At 43.7% G+C, this 21,681-nt stretch overlaps 1 protein-coding gene across 3 annotated transcripts in view; it reads right to left on the reverse strand.

Moving 5' to 3' along the window:
• Positions 1-498: 498 nt before the first annotated feature.
• The window catches only part of CCDC170 (coiled-coil domain containing 170), a 94,647-nt gene continuing 73,464 nt past the window's right edge, over positions 499-21,681 (reverse strand). For all 3 annotated transcript variants that reach the window (XM_059176763.1, XM_059176762.1, XM_059176764.1), the window contains exons 9-12: positions 20,116-20,289; positions 17,068-17,310; positions 3,862-4,095; positions 499-1,681 (exon numbers count right to left, since the gene is read on the reverse strand). In XM_059176763.1, coding sequence (XP_059032746.1) covers positions 1,481-1,681; positions 3,862-4,095; positions 17,068-17,310; positions 20,116-20,289 — 852 coding nt within the window. In that variant the 3' untranslated portion in view covers positions 499-1,480. The remainder of the gene's footprint in view (positions 1,682-3,861; positions 4,096-17,067; positions 17,311-20,115; positions 20,290-21,681) is intronic.

A 21,681-nucleotide genomic window follows, 5' to 3' on the forward strand; every position in this document is an offset into this window, starting at 1 on the left:
ATCTAACACAAAAATGTGAGGCTGGGCTGCCAACTCTAGAATGAATGCCACAAAGGGAAAGCCAGCGATCAACTAACATTTCGACAAGGAGGGAAATGACTTTATTTTTTCTTTTAAGATTTTATTTATTTATTTGACAGACCGAGATCACAAGTAGACAGAGAGGCAGGCAGCGAGAGAGGAGGAAGCAGGCTCCCCCTGAGCAGAGAGCCCAATGCAGGGCTCCATCCCAGGACCCTGGGACCATGACCTGAGCTGACAGCAGAGGCTTTAACCCACTGAGCCACCCAGGCGCCCCAGGAAATGGCTTTATTAAGGGATTTCAATTTGTCCAAATGACAAATAGTTAATGTACCTATGGGTGATATACATAAACAGACTTCTTTTTCTTTTGCCATGTAGTCTTTCCACCAGAAATGGAAACATATTATTAGACCAGTTTATGTTTTTAAAGTAATGTTGTTAAAAAATCTTTCAAAAAAAAAGATTCAAAAATAAGATTTAAATATTCAAAAATAAGATGCTCACCCAAAAAAGTAAAAGTTTCTCTCAATAAAGTTAAGAATATGGTTTCCTGAAAAACACTTGTGAAGTAGAAATTTAAAAAGATGGCAGAAAGTGATGGAAGTTCATAATAAAACTTTACCCCATTCTAAAAAAGTCCTCTTGCTGTCAGTACATGTGATATATTGGTGAATAAACCTGGGCAGGATTTCTTCATTTTATAGGTTTCACATTAAAGGTTTCATTTTTAAAGGATTGAGATCAACCTTGTTCAATGAAAAATTACCACCAAATATGATCTGGCAGCAACATTTAAAACTGGTAGGTTTCTTACAGGACCTCAGACCTATGTGTTTTATCCAAATAATTAGGTATAATACTTTTTAAGGAAACCATATGTGTGACATTCATGAATCTCAGTCACTTTGTGGACTTGATTTAATGTATGAATGTTTATCTTCCTTTATGGGGGCAATTTTCACCACGATAACAGGAGAAACTGGAGGAGGGCAGAGTAGCAGAAGGCACAGCCTTTGATCTGGGGCCAACATGGTCAGAATGCCGGTTCAATCACTAACCAATTGCAATCTTGGGTAGGTAATACCCTCTCTGAGACCCAGACAGGTCATAAAATAAAACATTAAATCTTCTCCACACAGCTACGATGAAAATTAAATTGGATACTAAAGCCCCCGACTCATAAAAGGAATCCCACAAATGTTAATCCCCTACAGCCATTGTCCACTCTAGATATGCAATCTGCTAGAATTCTTCTGGGTCCCAAAGTGCTAGCAAATAAAATAATGTGTGCTCTTAACCTACAGCTGGCACCTCTAAGATCATTTTTTGCAAATGGGATTCTGGCTTGATCATCAAAGTATACGGTATTGACACACTGACCAAATTTCAAAGGGTTAGGGAATTTGTGAAATTGACCATTGTGTTCCATCTCTTATCTCCCCCAAAGAGATGGTATTCAATGAAGGAGCTTTAAGCAGCTCTGTGGGTACCTATTGCCCCCTGGAATCATATCTTTGAGACAGGCACAGGTGACAAAGTGATGCTGATGTGAATGGATCAGTCTTTCAAGGCATTTGATGATTTCATAGTCGGGAAGTGCAAGACTGGACACGTTCAAGCCCAGCATCTGGGAAACCACCTCCCTGAAGTCCACCAGCTGTAATATCAAACATACAGGAGAAGGGTGAGAACACAATGTATCAACTACTGCTGGTCCAAATGCAACCAAACAAACCCACTGAAAGCTCAGGTGTGCATGAGGTAGGCAAATTACTTAACTATCTTTAACCTCAGTTCTCTCATTTATAAAATAAGAAGGTGTCATCTATTTTTTTTTTCATCTATTAAATTACCTCTAAAATGCTTTCATCCCCAACTTTTGGAGATTTCATAACCTCTTTTCTGATAAGCCAATTAGTGTGGCACTGGCTACCAAGTCAAGAATCTCAGTTAGGCAACCATGAACAGGACCCTGACCTAAGACTCCGTGTTCTCACTTCCTGGTGGAAATAACCATACACCTCCTTCCCAGGGCTATTCTGAAATTTGGATCCAATGAAACAATGACTGTGTGTGTGTTCTATACAATAAGAAGTGCTTTACAAAAGTGTAGTTGTGTCCATGGGTGGTAAATCCTTATCCACTGGAATTTTAACTGGGCATGGAATCTTTCTTTTTTTTTTTTTAAGATTTTATTTATTTATTTGAGAGAGAGTGTATGAGAGCTGGGTGGGGGGCAAAGAGAGAGGGAAAGAGAATCTCAAGCAGACCCCATGCTGATCATGGAGGCCAATGTGGAACTTGATCTCATGACGCTGAGATCATGACTTGAGCCAAAACCAAGAGTTGGGGGCTTACCTGACTGAGCCACCCAGGTGCCCTGGGCAAGAAACCTCTTAAACTAAAGGAAGAACAACAGGCAAGAAAGTATGAGCTGAGGCCTGTGTGGTTCAGTGGGTTAAAGCCTCCGCCTTCAGCTCAGGTCATGATCCCGAGGTGCTGGGATAGAGCCCCGCATCGGGCTCTCTGCTCAGTAGGGAGCCTGCTTCCCCCTCCCTCTCTGCCTACTTGTGATCTCTGTCAGGTAAATAAATAAAATCTTTAAAAAAAAAGAAAGAAAGAAAAGATGAGCTGATAAAAAAAAAAAAAGGACTACTAAATAATGACCAGATCACATCACATATCAGCCTCCTTCACAACCCATAACATTAGACTTTCTGGGACTACCCTTCATCCATCACAAAAGGAAAAATGGACAGGTGGGGAAGTTGGAGACAATGGATGAAAATGTGCCTCATATTCCATAAATTCTCGTACACTGTGTACACTGTGATTCTGTGCTAGAGCAGAAGCAGATTAAGTCAGGGCTATCTGGTCAACCCCTTGATGCAGTACCTTCCATTTTGGAAAGATGTGATCCAACAGACATTGCCTCCAGGAAAAGTGCCTTCCAAACATTCTCACCATGTCTTCATTCACTTCCCAACCTCCTTCCCATGCCAAGTCCAATCTAGGGGAATATAACACTCTCTCCAGCCTAGAATTCCTGATGAAGAAGTTCCCCCTCAAAATTGTCTCCCCTTTCACATATGGCTGAAGCTCTTCATTCCTGAGAGGTTTCTCTCTGAGAACACACACTTTATAGTTTGGCCTTCCTCGACGTTGCCTGACACATGAGCCAAAGCAGAGGCAGCCAAAGAGAGGAAAAGAAAATATATCCTAGGATCAGAGTCCACTCTCTGCCCTTTTGAGCTTCAGAAAGAGAGGGAGATAAAAGCCAAAAGCAATGGGGGTCAGGCTGCCCGGGACAGTTTCTTTATGCCTGACCTCCTGATGTGCTCAGCAGATAAAACTCTCCTCCTTGCAACCAGTCAGCAAGTGAGTACTGTTTATGGCTTACATCTGGGTGAGATTGGCCATCGAGTCTGGGTGCCACTGTTTGAGAGCTGGGACTGTTTCCTGCCACTGATCTGTGATGGAGATAAGCTCTCCCTCCTGAGGCTGAAGCCTGGGCTGATGCAAACTTCAGAGGCAATCAGAGAATATAATCAAAACCTCTCCACAACCAGAAACTGGCTTTCCACAACCTTTCCACTGCTTTGATGAGAATGTCTTTCTCTTTCCTACAATTCGTGCCATGAAACTGTGGATTATTTTTCTTAGCAGAGTAAATCATAATGGTTATTTTGATGCCAGGAAGATGCTAGAGGGCAAGCAGATACATTGAAACGATAAAGAAAACTTTGTAGATTGTTTTTGAAGAAATGTAAAAATAATTATCAAGCTTTTGAATTGTCCGTTTTCCTAAACAAGGTTTCACCCCAGATTTCTACCCACCTGCTTTTCTCTCATTTCTGCTTCTTCCAGAGACTTCTTGAGCATCTTCGTTTCGCTGGCTACCACTTCCATCATGCTCCTGGCCCTCTCATCCTCCTGAGCCTCGTGCTCTGTGGTATCCAGTTCTGACTTGACAGACATTAGCTTTTTCTCAGCTTTCTCCTTCATCTTCTCAAGTTTGTCTCTGGACTTACTTAGGTCTTCAATAATTTTGGTCTGTTCCAAAGCTTTAATCTACAAAGTTAAGGGAATGCTAATAATTTCTACCGTATTTGTTTTTGGACAATTGTATCAACAAGATAAAACTAGAAGTCAATAAAATTCACTTAATAACTTTTTTCTAAATAAAGAATGGAATCCATCCCAGTTATACAGACTTTGCTGAGCATACATGCTGGACAAACATGTCTTAAGGCAGTTACAGCTTATAAACATGTCAGAGGACCATTATTTAGAAAATCAATGAGACAAAAGGTAGATAGCATGATTCTGGGGTGAAATATTCAAATAAAGTCTGCTGGTACTTACTCACAGATTCTAATATACTCCATAGGCAAAGCAACTTGCACTTTGGGCCTTATGAAAGGGTCATCCCCAGCATAGAAACACTAGGATAAGTAAAATATCTCCTCTGCTAGTTGTCTATGACAAGGAAGCCCACCTAAAATCCCCTCAGTGAGTCTTCATTACTACTGTAAGGAAAATCTAGAACAGCAATATTTCAGAACTAATGCCTTCAGACTTGACCAATGAATATAGGAGGCATGAGACGGCCACAGCATCCCACTGCAAACAAGAGGGAAGGTGTGAGGGTGCCTCTCTCTTGGAAGCTGTCCCAGGAGCTTAAAGCCAACACAAAGAGCATTCTGGAGCATGAGGCACATTTTCTTTATTAGCTTAGTATTTAAAATTTTGCCAGATCTGCTTACAAAAAAGAATTTGACCAAAATGTTGAAATTCTGATCAATACCATAACATGGGTGAATTTTGGACATTACAACAGATAAAATAAGCCAGACACAAAGAAACAGATATTGTATAATTCTATTTCTATGAGGTACCTGGATAGGCTAATTCATAGAGAGAAAATGTGGAACAGAATTCCATCGCCAGGGGAGGAATGGGGAGTTATTTAGTGGGCACCGGGTTTCGGTTTGGAAGGATGAAAAGTTCTGGAAATGGATGGTGGTGACGGTCGCACAACACTGTGAATGTATTTAATGCCACTGAATTGAGCAGGTAAAAATGGTTCAAATGGTAACTTTTATGTTATGGATATTTTACCACATTTTTTTAAAAAAAGAATTGGAGGTAGTTTTACATATCCGACACAAAATTTTTAACAGCGACCATTACAAATAAGTATGAACGAGCTACCATTCAGCATCCACGGGGATGGCTGCAGTCAAAAAGAGAGACAGCAGCAAGTGTTGGCGAGGGTGTGGAGAAATTGGAACCCTCACACACTGCTGGTGGGAAGGCACAGTGGTGCAGCTGTGGGAAACAGTTTTTCCAGTTTTCAAAATATTAAACACAGAGTTAACTCATGAGCCAGCAATTCCACTTCTAGGTTTATATATTCGAGAGAATTAAAAACTTCTGTCACATAAAACCTGTCCACAAATGTTCACAGCAGCTCTATTGATAATCGCCAAAAAGTAACAACAACCCAAATATCCATCAACCGGTGAGTAGACAAATAAAATGTTGTACATCCAGGCAAAGGAATGTTATTCACCAATAAGAAGGAATGAAGCACAGATACATGCTATGGATGAGCCTCGAAAACCTTTTGCTAAAGGGGAGAAGCCAGTCAGGAGAGACCCCTTAGCGTACTATTCCATTCATACGAAAGATCCAGAAAAGGCCAGGGACCGGTGGGAGGGGGCACTGCGGGATAACGGCCAATGGGTTGTTTTCAGGGTTGATGAAAATGTTCTGAAATTAGATAACGGAAATTTGCTTTCATCTACTATAACACACACGACTTCTTAAGAAATTTAGTTTCTGTTCCCGCAGAGAGGAGGCTGATGGCAGCCATGCCTGGACAAGTTCAAAGCTTTGAACTGCCTCCATGCAGGAGAAAGGAAATCCTCGGGAAACTGACAGCTGTTGTGGGACTTGCAATGGGAAAGGCATAAAAACCACCACTGCCGCTTGAGAAATCCACAGGCGATACCAGGCCAACCACGGTGGAGGGAAGGAATTCAGAGTCAGTTTTTGAGCCAATGAAATGGCACTAGAAGACCAAGTTTCTACCACCCACTAAGTGCAGGTCTGCAGAGGCTGACCTTGGAGATCATGCACAGATTCCAAGTTATGAAAACCCACATGATCAATACAATGTGCATCCTACCCATAAACCTTTATGAACATATATGTATATTTATTTATAAATTAGATCAGCCGGGGCACCTGGGTGACACAATGTGTTAAGCCTCTGCCTTCCGTTCAAGTCATGATCTCAGGGTCCTAGGATGGAGCCCCATCCGGCTCTCTGGTCAGCAGCGTGCTTGCTTCCCCCTCTTGCTCTGCCTGCCTACTTGTGATCTATCTCTCTATCTCTCTCTCTCTGTCAAATAAATAAATACATCTTTTTTAAAAATAAATAAATAAATTAGATCAGCTACTGCTCTAAATAATGTAGTCAGTCGACTATCAAATATGTTACAAATTGGGGGACATTGCATGACTGAAATCTTTATCAATTTCAAAACAAAGTTATCTCCTTTTAAAACAAAGAGATTCCCCTCATGTGCAAACCATCACACGCTACAGAAAGACTATGCGGCCAAGTGGAAATTTGCTGGGATTGGGATACTGAATTCAAAAGCTTGTATTAAAGGATATGTTCAGCCTTTCTACTCAGATTAGAAAAACATTTACAGTGGGCTATCTACCAAAAGTGACGGAACACAGCTTGGAGAGTTAGAAGTCCATAAATCAGGTCCTAATGAGGAGCACTCATAGCCAAAAATTTCCAAAAAATATGAGACTTTATCACAATCCTAAAGGCTGCCTCAAATCTCGTCATCCGGGAGCAAAGGCAAGTCATGGAGCTCTGAGCCAAGCCACCAGAACAGAACTAAAAGCCAGGGGATGACAGAGACCTCGCGCTCCTAAATCAAACCCAACAACCAAGATTCTGGGAAGTGGGGTGTGGCTAAGCTGGTTTCTTAATCCTCCAAAAGGAGCTTCCCAGATCCAGCCACAGTTCAACAAGAGCCTGTGTCCCTAATGGTCTTCCAGTGGGGCAGAACTGGTCATTGACAAGGCATATGTGCCACCCAGACCCCAGCAGAGATGGAGAAGGCTCCAAGGAGGCTTTACATCCAGGGAACACTCTGCCTAGTGTCAGCCTCCTGGAGCGAAAAAATGTCAAAATCCATGAACAATTCTCTCTCATATTAAACAGGCCCAAGGCTCGGAAAGAGATGGTGATGGAATTTAAAATCTGATGGGTTGAATCCCCCAGAGGATCTAAATTCTCTAGCTGGAGGGCTTTCAAGAAGCTGCATTGAAAATGCAACGCTGTGGGAGCTCAACTCTACACACATGTGCCCTGAAAACTGGGAACCGCAAACAGGGAGAGCATCCCCGCGGCCCAAAGACACGCTGCGCCCTTACTAAAGAGAACCACAAGGATTTCAGCAGAGGGAAATTGAAGCAGAAAACAGAAGATGTTCGACTCGGCAGTCTGAGCACACATCCACTGCCACCACTCTACAGCCCGAGAAGTCCTTCCTTGTAGGTTCTGCTCGCTGCACACATTCAAAGTAGGAAGAGTTCAAACTCAATTCCAACCTACCATTGGAGAGCCACTGAGCCCAAGATGGTAGGTTACAAGAAATATATATAAAGAAAGGGTGCACTGACTGGGTTGGAGAAAGTTCTAGAGTAGAGAAGGAGCCTGGGGAGCTGCTGTCTTGCATGGGAGATGATCAAAAGAGTTAGCAAGAGGAAGAGACCTTTGCTGCTGGCTAAAGGATATTATTCCCCTTTGGTGTTTCCATGAGAGGTTAAATGAAGGTAACAATGGTTTTTCAGGTTTTGGTTGTCTGACTACTGATTTGGGGGTACAGTTCCCTACTAAAATTGGGCCACATGGTACAGATGAAAAGCCGATACCTCTCCACCCAATATCTATTCTGTCTTTTGTTCTTACTGCCCACAATAGACCCATTTCTCAAGCTGACTTCATCTAAGGGAGGCCTAGGGACTAAGTTCTGGCCAACAGAGATACAAAGCATTGCATTGTTCCTGGAAAGTGGCCTACAGGGTGTCCTCCTGGCTTTCCTCCTCGCCAGTGGCTGGAATGAGGCCAGAGCCCCAGCAGCTAGCTTGTGTCAGGAAGCAGCATTGAAGATGAAAGCTCTTGCCAGAACAGTGCGGCAGAAAGAACAAGCCAGCGCCGCCGATACCACAGAGCCATTCTGCTAAGCATGGCAGGCCTTCTTTTCCATGAGAAAGGGCTCTTCTGTCTAAGCCACTGTTATTACAGGGGTGTTCCAATATATTTCACTGAAGCTAATCATAACTGACACAGGTTAAGAAGCAACTGGTGTTACAGGAGTTACACAAAGCTTCTTCTGGGTCCCCTGGGGTTCTGCAACATGATTTCAGTGCCTGCACTTCCATTTGCACAAAAACCCATGTTTGTGCCAATTAGTAGTACTACTTTAATTATTCTAAGAGCAATGGTGGACTTACTACATAATAATGTGTTCCCGCCGAGGGAAGGCCAAACTATGTCACTGTGCATATACAAACAGCACATCTGCAGCTTTCAGTTAAAACACGGGCTAGACTAAATGCTCTGTCCTAGACCACAGGCATGTGAGACTTCAGAAGAATCCAGGCCACAAGCAATGGATACTACACATTCTAATTAATGGTGATTGTAGCGAAATAATATAATCCAGCACGTTGAATTAATATCACTAATGTTTTCAATTCAACTTTTACACTCCACTTTGCTTTCTAATTGGTCTAATTTTACAATGGTAAAAATGTAGCAAGATTGGGGCACCTGTGTGGCTCAGTCAGTTGGGCTGGCTCTGGGTTTTGGCTTGGGTCATCATCTCAGGATTGTGAGATTGTGCCCACCCCCACCCCGCCGCCGTCAGGCTCCATGCTCAGCAAGGAAGCTGCCTGAGATTCTCTCCCCTACTCCTCCCCCCAACTCGTGTCCTTTCTCTCTCTCTCTCTCTCTCTCTCAAGTAAATAAAATCTTAAAAATGGTGAAAAAAATCTGTTAACCACTTTTTTAAAATGTAGCAAGATTAAGAAATTTTTATACAGTGTTAAGTTTATATATATTGTATACATGAAAGCAATATTATAATAAAATTATTTTGACTCAACACAGGGAGGGAAATCTGAAAAAGAATATTTTTCTTTCCAGAAGAGATTTTCTACAATAATCATGTTTGCCTGCCAACTTAAAATTTAATAGTTTTCTGGAAAGGTCTACATATTCCTGGTTGAGAATTCACAGGGAAATGTACTGCATAAGTCGTAAAAAGCAAGACTGGGATAAACCAGGAGTCAAGGTCTTCAAGCATGGTTTTGCAACAGACAGAGAAATGCGCTCAAAAACTCCACACAAATCCTGCTAACAGCCTTGCTCATAATAGCCAAAAAGTGAAAACGATCATAATGTCCATTACATTTTGAATGCATACACGGTGAGTGGTGGGTCCCAATGGTGGAATATTATTCGGCATACAAAGGAATTGTAATGGTTAATATTATGCGTCACCTGGGCTGGCCCACAGCCAGATATTTGGTGCAACACTGGGAGGACCCTGGGAGGGTGTCTTGGGGAGAGACTAATATTGTAATGAGTGGGCTTTCAGTAAAGTAGATTTCCGTTCCATAGCGTGTGGGCTTCATGCAGTCCACTGAAACCCTGCACAGAACAAAAGTGACTCTCCCTGAGCTAAGAGGGAATTCTACCAGAATCCAACCTTTACACTTGACCTGCAACACCAGCTCTTCCTGCCAGCCTATCCTGCAGATTTTGAACTTGCCAAATTCCATAATCACATGAGCCAATTCTTTAAAATCAGTCAGTCTCCCTGTAGCTCTCCCTCTGTCCCTCCCTCTGTGATGTTACACACACACACACACACACACACACACACAAACATAGATCTTGCTCCTCTGGAATACTTGGATAAAATAAATATATTTCATATATATATCATATGTACTTCATGTATATATATATATTTCATACATATATATGAGAGATAGAGGATATAAATCAAGAGAAAGTCAGAGAAATACTATTAGTTCATACATATCCTATTCGTTCTGTGTGTATATAACAGAGAGAAAGGGAGGGAGACAGACATACCCTATTAGCTCTGCTTCTCCGGAGAGCTCTAATTTAGGAATGAAATGCTAACACGTGCACAAGATGGATGAATGCTGGGAACAGACTAAGGGAAAGAAGCCAGAGGCAAAAGGCCACATATTGTATGATTCCATTTATATGAAGTGCTCAGAAGAGGCAAATCCATAGAGACTGGATATAATTTAGTGGTTTCCAGAGGCTGGGTCAGGGGGAAATAGGGAGTGAATGCGGTAGGTATGGGATTTGCATGGGAGGGCGGGTGGGGGGTGCGACAAACGATCTAGAATTAGGAAGCAGAGATGCTTGAACAACCCCATCAGTGTATTAAAAGCAGCGAACTGTGGGGGCACCTGGGGGGCTCAGTCGGTTAAACAGCTACCTTCAGTTCAGATCATGATCTCAAAGTCCTGGGATCGAGCCCCGCATCAGGGTCCCAGCTCAGCAGGGAGCCTGCTTCTCCCTCTCCCTCTTCCCCTGCTCCTGTTCTCTCTCTCTAATAAATGAATAAACTCTTCAAAAAAAAAAAAAAAGAAGAAGAAGAAGAAGCCAGTGAAATGTATACTTTAAAAAGGTGAATTTGGGGACATCTGGGTGGCTTAGTCAGTTAAGCATCTGCCTTCAGCTCAGGTCATGACCCCAGGGTCGTGGGATCAAGCCCCACGTCAGACTCCCTGCTTGGTGGGGAGCCTGCCTCTCCCTCTGCCTGCTGTTCCCCCTGCTTGTGCTCTTTCTCTCTCTCTCTCTTTCTCTAATGCTCTCTCTCTCTCTCTCAAACAAATAAAATCTTTTAAATAAATAAATAAATAAATAAATAAATAAATGGCATGTGAATTACATCTCAATTTTTTAAGGCATAAAAATGTAGTTCAAATTATTATTTTCTATATCATCCTTCCATAAACGGTGAAATTCTTTTTTAATTTTATTTATTTATTAAATTAATTCTTAATTCAATAAGTGTAGTGGGTTGAACTGTGTCTCTCCTCACCAAAAAATAAATATATGTCCACCCAGAACCTCAGAATGGGACCTTATTTGGAATAAGGGCCTCTGCTGATATCATTAAGGTAAGGATCTCACCATGAGATCATCCTGCAATAGGGTTGCCCCTAAATCCAGAGGTGGGTGTGACGTATGAGCCTTCCAGAAAAGGAGACAGAGCAGGAGGGACACACAAGAGGACAGTCACCTAAGGGTGACAGCAGAGAGGAGTTCCGTAGTTACAAGCAGCAAGCAGGAGCCAGATGATAGAGTGATGGGCCCGCAGCTTCCCCTGAGGGAATCAAGCTTCCCAACACCTTGCTGTCAGGCTCCTGCCCTCCAGAATTATGAGAGAAAAAATTCCTGTCATATCAAGCCACCCAATTTGTGATCATTGCTTATAACAGCCATCGAATAGGACATGAAGGCCATCTTTGCTACCATTCAGAGATGTTACCTTGTGAATAATAAAGTCAGTACAGGGACAAGCACAGGCAACATACAAAGATAAAGAGTTAATATCCTTGATCTCTCTTGGACACGAATGTGTCTCAAACAATAAAAAATAAAAAGTCACTTGTAGCTAAAATCTCTGACAAACTCATGAAGTTAGCATTCACGGTGTTAGTAAGACAGAGAGATCTCTGTTCTCTAATGGAAGGCAGCCTGTGGTGGTGAACGGCCTGACTCATTCCTGAGTCCGTCAAATCCCCCCTCTCCTACATCTTTCCTATAATCTTAGCTGGTAAAAAAGAAGTGGATCTTAGTCACCTGGGTGGCTCAGTGGGTTAAAGCCTCTGCCTTCGGCTCAGGTCACGACCTCAGGGTCCTGGAATCAAGCCCCAAGTCGTCGGGCTCTCCTGCTCAGTGGGGAGCCAGCTTCTCCCTCTCTCTCTGCCTGCCTCTCTGCCTACTTGATCTCTGTCAAATAAATAAATAAAATCTTTTTTTTAAGAAGTGGATCTCTTTACGCAAAATAAAGCAAATTAACACACAAGCCAACTTTATTTACTTTCCTGACTCTTCCACTTTTCATCTAAATATTCCAGAAGAGCAGACCACCAACTTTTGTTTCCACTTCTCCTTCATCCCTCGGCATGTTGGAACTTTACCTATTCCCAATGCCATCACCCAGGACCGCTACAGTCTACACCACACGTGCTTGAGTCTGAGCTGTCCCAATGCCAATGGCAGGAGACAGCCATTCCCCTCTACCTTCTCACTGTACTTGATGCTATTGGCGACAGCCTCACTCTAGAGACCCCCTGTTCTCCCTCCCTTGTCTCTCTCTGTTTCCTTTTAGTCTCTTCCCTGATGGTTTCCCTCTCGTGTCTGAAAGTCTTCAATGGCTCCCCAGGGCCCAGAGGACAAGTCCAAGCATCTCAGGAGACACCCAACACCCTGGGTGATCCGGCCCCTGTCCGCTGCCCTGCTTCTTTTTCCCCCACCCCGCCTCTGGACATCAGCATGGTGCCAGCAACAAACGACCGAGCTTCTGCTCGCCTGCTGAATGCATCTGGTTATGGCTGGTATCACTCCCTTCTCCAGTCTACTTGTCGATACTTCAGTTACTCCCATCATACATCCACAATTTTTCCCATATCCACGTATCACCTATGGTCATCATTTCTTTCCTTAAGCCAACCATCTTTTGAACTTACCCAATTTATTTCTATAAAAAGGAATTTTGTAGGATTCCAGTAGAATTTGCCACGACTGGAAGATAACAATAAAACAGAAACTGTACAATGACCAAGAGGAGCATCGAGTCATGTATAGTTGGTCACTATCTCATATGCCCGAAACCAATATAACTATATCTTAATTATACTGGAATTCAAAATTTTTAAAGAAAGAAAAAACCCACTGTACAATGAAAACAAAACAGTATTTCTAGATACTATTCCTTGTACCCAGCGCTGAGCTTAAGGCTTCTTCTTTATTTAAAATGTAGACTAGCAGGGTGCCTGGGTGGCTCAGTGGGTTGAGTGTCTGCCTTCAGCCCAGGTCATGATCCCAGAGTCCCAGGATCGAGCCCCACATTGGGCTCCTGCTCGCCAGGGAGTCTGCTTCTCCTTCTCCCTCTCCCCCACTCATACTCGCTCTCTCTTTCTCTCTCAAATAAATAGATAAAATCTTTAAAATAAATAAATAAAATGGAGACTAGTAAATGTTCTAGGAGCATAAAGACATAATAACCTCTAATTAAGATTTTCTCCTTGATAAAGTGTTGGAAGAAAATGGAATTGGAAGGAAGGAAGGAATTGGAAGAAAAACGAAAGGGCACCCATGTCTTACCTCACGACGGAACTTTGTATAGTGACCTGAAGTGACCTGAAGCACCTAGAAGCATTTTATATGCCCCTAGAGCTGTGTGCCCCACACTTAAAAGCGTCGCTTTACCCCAATGACCCCAGAAGAAGAAAGTGTTAAGCCTGACACTATCACCAGAACCACGCATTGCACAGTCCCGTCGCCCAAAGAGCAAAGCTTCATTGCAAGCGTCAGGCTTGCTTGTGAAAGGCTACGTGGAGAGACCACTGGCAGATTAGTTATCATAATCCAGGCGGAACAGAAGGCAGATGTGAGGCAGCTGTCCTTGCGGCCAAACGCGAACACACCTCTCAGATGCCAGGCCCAGTCCGCACCAGCTGTTGACCCCCTTCTGCTACAGAAAGCGTGCGCTTCTTTCTGCGCAGCACCATTTGTAGGTTATAGGGTCACCTTGGCAGGGTCCCAGCGCCGCTCTCATACACCCAGCCTGGAAAACTCCCTCCTCAGAAGCCACACCCCCAAGGGGCCCCCAGACCGCCCTTCACCAGGAACTTCCAAAGCCACTCTTCCTCCACTCTCCCCCAGCAGCTGCCGGGCCCTGTGCCCGGGCATCGCCCACGGGGGATCCCTTCTTCCACCGGCACCTCACCGGCTGCTGCACCGTGAGCTGCTATGCCTCGTGCAGGCCAAGCTTCCTCAGGCTCCTGACGTGTGTGGTAATCCTAAAGCCTCGTCCAGCCCCCCAGGACAAACTGCCCACCCCTCCAGGAGTGACAGAATTAGCTGCAAAGGTGGGGCACCTGGGTGGCTCAATGGATTAAGCCGCTGCCTTTGGCTCAGGTCATGGTCTCGGGGTCCTGGGATCAAGCCCCGCATCAGGCTCTCTGCTCGGCGGGGAGCCTGCTTCCCCTCTTTCTCTCTCTCTGCCTAACTGTCTGCCTACTTGTGATTTCTCTCTCTCTCTGTCAAATAAGTTAAAAAATAAAAATCTAAAAAAAAAAAAAAAACAAAAGAAAGAATTAGCTACAATGGCAACTAACATTTGTATCGGGCTTTATTCTATTTTAGCTTTATGGTAACTGGCCACATGCAGAGAGCTAGCTAGAACCTTCCAGTAAATGTCACAGAGTCCAGACAGCCCTTTGTCCCGGCTCAGCCCACATCTCTCAGAGATGGAATCTCAGTTCTTAGAAACTGGCAAAAGCAACGCAGACCTCGAGCACGGGGGGAAGCAAGGGCCTCTGTGATGATATGGGGACGGGCGGGGTGGAAAGAGCCCAGTGGGATCCAGCTAGGGAGAAGGGATGCTCCGAGGCCCAAGCCGCGCAGATTTCACAACGAGGTTAGCAGTAAAATAAACAGCAAGATGAAGTCAAATTTGACTTTTTAAATTAAGCTTCTTAATTTTTCCTGAGCACAGAAGAGCGCACTAGAGGAGAAGGGTAGTGGCAGGCTGGAGGGAGCCGGGGGAGAGAAGCCAGGCAGCCCACAGGTACCTCCCAGCACCAGCTGCACCTTGTTTCTGAAACATCCAAGATCCTTGCTTGGGTCCTTCCTCGGAGAGACCAGGAGGCATCAGGCCTCCCGGGTGTCCCCCCCCCCACCCCACTTAGTCATCTGTAGTAACCACCCAGACTGCTCCATGTCATTCTCTACCCCCCTGGCTTCATGGAGCTCCGGAAGCTTGGAGTATGAAAATCCCCAGTGCTGTTTCCCCTTCCTTCCTATCACAGATTTCGTTGAGGAATTTGAACTATTCCCTTGACACACACTTACAAAGAAACATATCCAAACCCGGAATTTACTTCCCGGTTTTGAAATCCAAGTTCACTTTATTTATCATGCCTCGTCTATGTTTTTCTACCTGCCTATTGAACACCAGTTATGGGAGCTATTGTCATCTCTCCTTCAACAGGAGGAAGCCAATGAATAGAACAGATTCTTCCAAGGCCCAAGGCTAGGGGTATGGCAATAATAGTAGTAAAGACATTAATAAGTTCTACTCGAGATTTCCTCCTTGACAATGGGAAGAACTGGAAGAAAAAAACCAAAGGGAACCCATTTTCACTTCAGGACTCAACGTTATATAATGCCCTGCCGTACGCCAACTAGAAACACGTTATGTCCACCACAGGACATTTGAACACCCGGCTTTACAACACAGATGCTGCCTCAGCTCCCCCTGCAGCCCCTTCCGGCCAGGTGGCTTGCCGACCCCATACCCCAACACCCGCCCCCCCAAGATCAGTCTCAAGGTGTGAAGAGGTGTGGAAGATACTTGTTATTTTCTCCCCACATTTTGCACCCCATCAGATCCTTTCCCTTGCTTCCTGCTTTCCTTCCCCCGGCCTGTGTCTGTGCTTTTTTTTCCTCTAGGGAAATAAGCCTCAACTCAAAAGGATTTCAGGGGAAAAGAGCTAATGACTCAAAATAAAAAATAAAATAGGAAATACTTCCTAAAATACTGTCCCCGCCACATATATTTAAGTGCTAGCTTAATGCCAGGTTCCTTTTCCCTCCTGGTCTGTTTCCAGACTCAGAAACACTCCAGAAGCCCAGTCTAGAGCGCTATCTGCAAAGCGCCAGGACATTATTCTCATCTGTATTCCCAACACGCGTATCCGCCAGAAGTGGTTTGTGCCTATGGAGTTACATATACATTCCAGGGGCACACACGCACACAGGACGTTTAAAGATTTTGATTAAATTTGTTTACATTTTAATTCCTTTTTCTCTGTAGTGATTAGAAGGGGAACGCTTGAAATCCAGGACACATGCTGCCCTGATCTGAGCACCTTCCTCACTTCCGGGGATAAGGCTTCTCCCGCAGCTCCTGAAACACCAGTTGCCCGCCTGCCTCTTCCCAGTGAAGAGCTGGGATCATTTGCTCATTTCTTCCTAAGCAAATTCCTACGCAATCACTCCCTACAGGATCCCAAGAACCAGTCACCCACCCTTGGAAGAAATGCTTCTATTTTCTGTAGTTCGCACCACCCTTTTCTTTTCTTTCAATTCCAGAAGAGTTAACAGACGATGTTCTGTTCCTTTCAGAGGTGCGACACAGTGACTCCACACTTCCACGTCTTACTCAGTGCTCACCCCAGGACGTGGCCTCTCCATCCCCTCCACGGACAACACCCTCTTCGGACCGACTTTTCACCCAGCCACCACGGTCTCATTCCAATTATTGAAGACACGCTGTGCTGATCTAATATGCCGATCTGTGTAGCTTCTGCCTTTCCCCCACAACTCTAGAAAATCAGAGGAAGCCTTTTGTCCCTGTTTCTGTTCTGCTGCATCTGTTATAAGACTTCCACTCTTTGGGGCACCTGGGTGGCTCAGTGGGGTAAAGTTGCTGCCTTCAGCTCAGGTCATGATCCTGGGGTCCTGGGATCGAGCACCACATTGTGCTCTCTGTTCAGCGGGGAGCCTGCTTCCCCCATCTCCCTCTGCCTGCCTCTCTGCCTACTCGTGATCTCTGTCTGTCAAATAAATAAATAAAATCTTTAAAAAAAAGACCTCCTCTCTTCCACATAAATTAAAAATGGTAACTTGCAAAAAGCAACAAGGGAACCAAGCCGAGCACTTGCCTTGAGCTCACTGGCATCAGCCAGCTTGGCTCTGAGCTCCGTGTTCGCTTCTCGACACACACTCAGCTCCTTCTGCAGCCTCTCCACCTTCTTCTGCAACTTTCTTAGAGTGAGATTGGCCTCATCCCTCTCCACGGCCAAGGCCGAGCGCACCTGCTTCTCCTCCTCCAGCTGGGCCACCTTCTGCCGCAGAAGGCTCAGATGTAGTTCTTTGCTCTCCAGCCTTTCTCTCTGAGTCCTGAGCTGATTTGGTACAAACAAGGATTTTAAAAAAATAATAATAATAATCATTGGACAATCAGTAAATAAAAATGAGTCACTCGGACCATGTTGTTCTTTATCTACACTTCAATAAGACTCATCTGTAAACCGCCCAAAAAGGTTATTGGATTCCTTTCCTTGATTGCTTTTTTTATTCCTATTTTTCCAAGAATTAATTTTGTAGCTGTAAGGATGAGACAAAGGAGACACAGAAGACACAGAGGGCAGCAGGCTTTCAACATCGGATTCCCTCCAACATACGTGCAGCATAATAGGCACATAAAATTACTTTTATTTTTTTTTTTAAAGATTTTACTTATTTATTTGAGAGAGAGACAGTGAGAGAGAGCATGAGCGAGGAGAAGGTCAGAGGGAGAAGCAGACTCCCCGTGGAGCTGGGAGCCTGATGCGGGACTCGATCCCGGGACTCCGGGATCATGACCTGAGCCGAAAGCAGTTGTCCAACCAACTGAGCCACCCAGGCGTCCCTAAAATTACTTTTAAATTAATAAAACGGGCTTATCAAGACCAGAATATGGTAGAGAGACAAAATGCTCTCCACCACCCCAAGCCAACGATACTTACACTGGCCTTTTCTAAAAGAAGCCAGAGTGCAGGTTAGTGCCCCAAACCTAGACTGAGTAATTTCAATCCTATAGAACTAGACTGAGTGACATCAAACATGAGAGTTGGTATATTTTTAAAGTAAGCTATACAAGGGAGAGTTTAAAGAAAGCTTGGTTTATATGTTTAAAATCTTTGAAATAGAAGGCACTTAAGGGGTGCCTGGGTGACTCAGTGGGTTAAAGCCTCTGCCTTCGGCTCAGGTCGTGGTCCCGGGGTCCTGAGATTGAGCCCCGCATCGGGCTCTCTGCTCCATGGGGAGCCTGCTTCCTCCTCTCTCTCTGCCTGCCTCTCCGCCTACTTGTGATCTCTGTCTGTCAAACAAATAAATAAAATATTTTTTTAAAAAAGAAGGGACTTAAGAATGTTTTTAGTTCATTGGCATCTTTATCATATACCTTGCCTATACCATCCACAAACCAAGCAGAGAACAAGTTCTTCAGACAGCACTTATCACTCACAGTCAAACTTGATAAGGGAAATTACAGTGGTTTTTAGAAAAAGATTATGGACCCTAAAGGGGGAAAACGTTCCTCCTAGGCGTCAAATGTCACATTTAGTGAGTAGAAGATTAAGTACGGGAAACTCTTTCCTCTGCTGCGTGCACTGGACATTAGAATCGTTAGAATTCTAGAATGTTAGAGCTGAAGAGTGTCGCATTTTCCCTAATTATATACTCCACACTCATGAAGTGTTCGGAGACGTGAAGGGCAGATGAAAACGCAGGCTTGTACATCTTGTCTAACTTGTCTGGCAGCATGGTCCAGACCGGAGCCATCCTTAACGAGGCCCTTTTCATGTTCTCTAACCAAATTTCCTTCTCGGAGCTTCTTCATGTCAAATCCACTCTACGGCAAAATTACACTGGTAAGGTCTGTAGACTGGTAATTTTAATGATTATACAATACTTAATAATGTTAATTTTAATGATTATACAATGCTTTAAGAAGGAATGGTGTTGAAGAAATCAATTTTCTAGGAGAACTCAAAGAACAGTAGCTCGATTCAATGTCTCCAATGATAATAGGGTTACTGCTTTTTTAAAATAAAACACTCCTAAACATCTAGGAAATGGAGAAAGGTCAAATGTGAATCGGCACAGTCTATAAGCCAAGAGTTTAAACATGTATTTTATTAAAAATGAACAATCTTATGAGGAAGATATCATACCTGCCTTAAATATGTGGAAACAGGGAGAGCTATGTAATTTGTCTACGGTCACATAGCTTGGTGGAACCAAACTGGGATTCAAGATGTGACTCATTACACAGCCTGTATGCTATAATTCCATCATAGAAATTTCTCCTAAGAACTATTACAAGAACACATCTGTGTTTTGCTCTCTTTCGCCAATGCCAATAATTATATAGGAATTAGATTTTTACCCTTTCATCCACTCATTCGTTTATTTCCTCTAAACTTTTTCTAACTCTTCTTTTGAACGAGTGAAAAATTAGCTTTTCTCCTCACTTTACTATCCAATGCAAGAGGATTTATCCAGTGGGAGACTGTCACATGTTCCCCAGCCCTCATCATCTCTTTTAAGAATATAAACAGTTTCTTAGCAAGGCAAGTGGCTACCCAGAGTAAAGACTACAGTTTCCATCTTTCCTTGCAGCTAGTTTCAGCCTTCAGAACCATGTGATATAAATACAAGTTCACACAGAAAATTCTAGAAGCCTCCATCAAAAGACTGCTCACACATGCTCTATTGAATCCCTCTTCGTCATCCCTTTCTGCTCTAAACTTCTGTCTGGAACACAGACATGATGATTCTAGGTACCATCATGAACCTTCAGGATGTGGACCACTCCAGGAATGAGAGATTAATGGACTGAAATCAGCTGGGCTCCTTGAAAACTTTACGGAGCAGACCTGCCACACTTACCCTGAGCCGCCTACCTCCAGAAATTTATGTGAGGTGGGGGACCACTTCGTGTCATTTAAGCCACTTTTATTTGGGATCCCTATTACTCATGGTCACACACCACCTTAGCTGATATACTTACCATCCCTCAGATTGAAACAGAGACTCAAATTCTAAATATGTATTTGTATGTTTCCTCACTACAGTCACAAATAGGAAGAAGTACATTATTTTTCAATATTTAAGTCTCTCCGGAATTCCTTCTCTCAGCACCAGCAAGTTTCAATATGCCCTACCTTTCTCTGTAAATTGTGGGCAATAGTCTTGTTTTCAATGACTGCGTTGCTCTCGAGACGGACCAGCTGCTCCGTGCGAGCTAAAACTACATCCAGACGCATGTCAAAGCCAAGTTCAGCAGCCATCTGGTCCAGTTTCATTTTTTCTGAGAGTTGATCCAGAAATTTAAGATACTAAACCCAAGAACAAAAATTAAATTGAGACACAAAAACAACGTTAACAAGTGATCTCACAGTACCCCAAGCTTATAGACAGGTCCCATTAAACCTAGTCTGTAGCCCAGCCTGGGACCCCAGTGCCTGGGAATGAATCTCTGTACCATCAGGCCAGTTCCATGTCCTGCTTCATGTCCAAATTCACTTGACTCTCCTGGTCAGTGATCTTGATGTCCAACCTAACAGTAGACACTCTTCTTCACCCCACCACATGACAAATCTGCCACCATCCTGACTACATCCACATATCTCTGTTTTGGCTACTTGTTGCTACCACGATGCCCCTTCTAGGTTAATCCAGCTCCTGGCTACTCACGTTCCATGGCAATTTTTCCCACCTAAGTGGGCCCTGCCCTCAAATGTTAAAAAAAAAAAAAAAAATGACAACAGTTACCACTCTGATCACTCCATAATCAAAGCTCTCCATACAAATATACTTGGACAATGCTTTTGCTTCCATATTTAAAATCCTACACACACACACCCAAAAAAAAAAAAAAAAAAAGTCTTTAAGAGGTTTGTTTTTTTTTTTTTAATTTCTTTTCAGCGTAACAGTATTCATTGTTTTTGCACCATATCCAGTGATCCATGCAATCCATGCCCTCTCTAGTACCCACCACCTGGTTCCCCAACTTCCCACCCCCCACCCCTTCAAAACCCTCAGATTGTTTTTCAGAGTCCATAGACTCTCATGGTTCACCTCCCCTTCCAATTTCCCTCAACTCCCTTCTCCTCTCCATCTCCCCTCGTCCTCCATGCTATTTGTTATGCTCCACAAATCAGTGAAACCATATGATAATTGACTCTCTCTACTTGACTTATTTCACTCAGCATAATCTCTTCCAGTCCCATCCATGTTGATACAAAAGTTGGGTATTCGTCCTTTCTGATGGAGGCATAATACCCCATAGTTTTTATGGACCACATCTTCCTTATCCATTCATCCATTGAAGGGCATCTTGGTTCTTTCCAGTTTGGCGACTGTGGCCATTGCTGCTATAAACATTGGGGTACAGATAGCCCTTCTTTTTTCTACATCTGTAGCTTTGGGGTAAATATCCGGGAGTGCAATTGCAGGGTCATAGGGTAGCTCTATTTTTAATTTCTTGAGGAATCTCCACACAGTTTTCCAAAGTGGCTGCACCAACTTGCATTCCCACCAACAGTGGAAGCGGGTTCCCCTTTCTCCACATCCTCTCCAACACATATTGTTTCCTGTCTTGCTAACTTTGGCCATTCTAACTGGTGTAATGTGGTATCTCAATGTGGTTTTAATTTGAATCTCCCTGATGGCTAGTGATGATGAACATTTTTTTCATGTGTCTGATAGCCATTTGTATGTCTTCATTG

The sequence above is a fragment of the Mustela lutreola genome, chromosome 6 (genome assembly GCF_030435805.1).
Source record: "Mustela lutreola isolate mMusLut2 chromosome 6, mMusLut2.pri, whole genome shotgun sequence".
Taxonomy (NCBI): Eukaryota; Metazoa; Chordata; class Mammalia; order Carnivora; family Mustelidae; genus Mustela; species Mustela lutreola.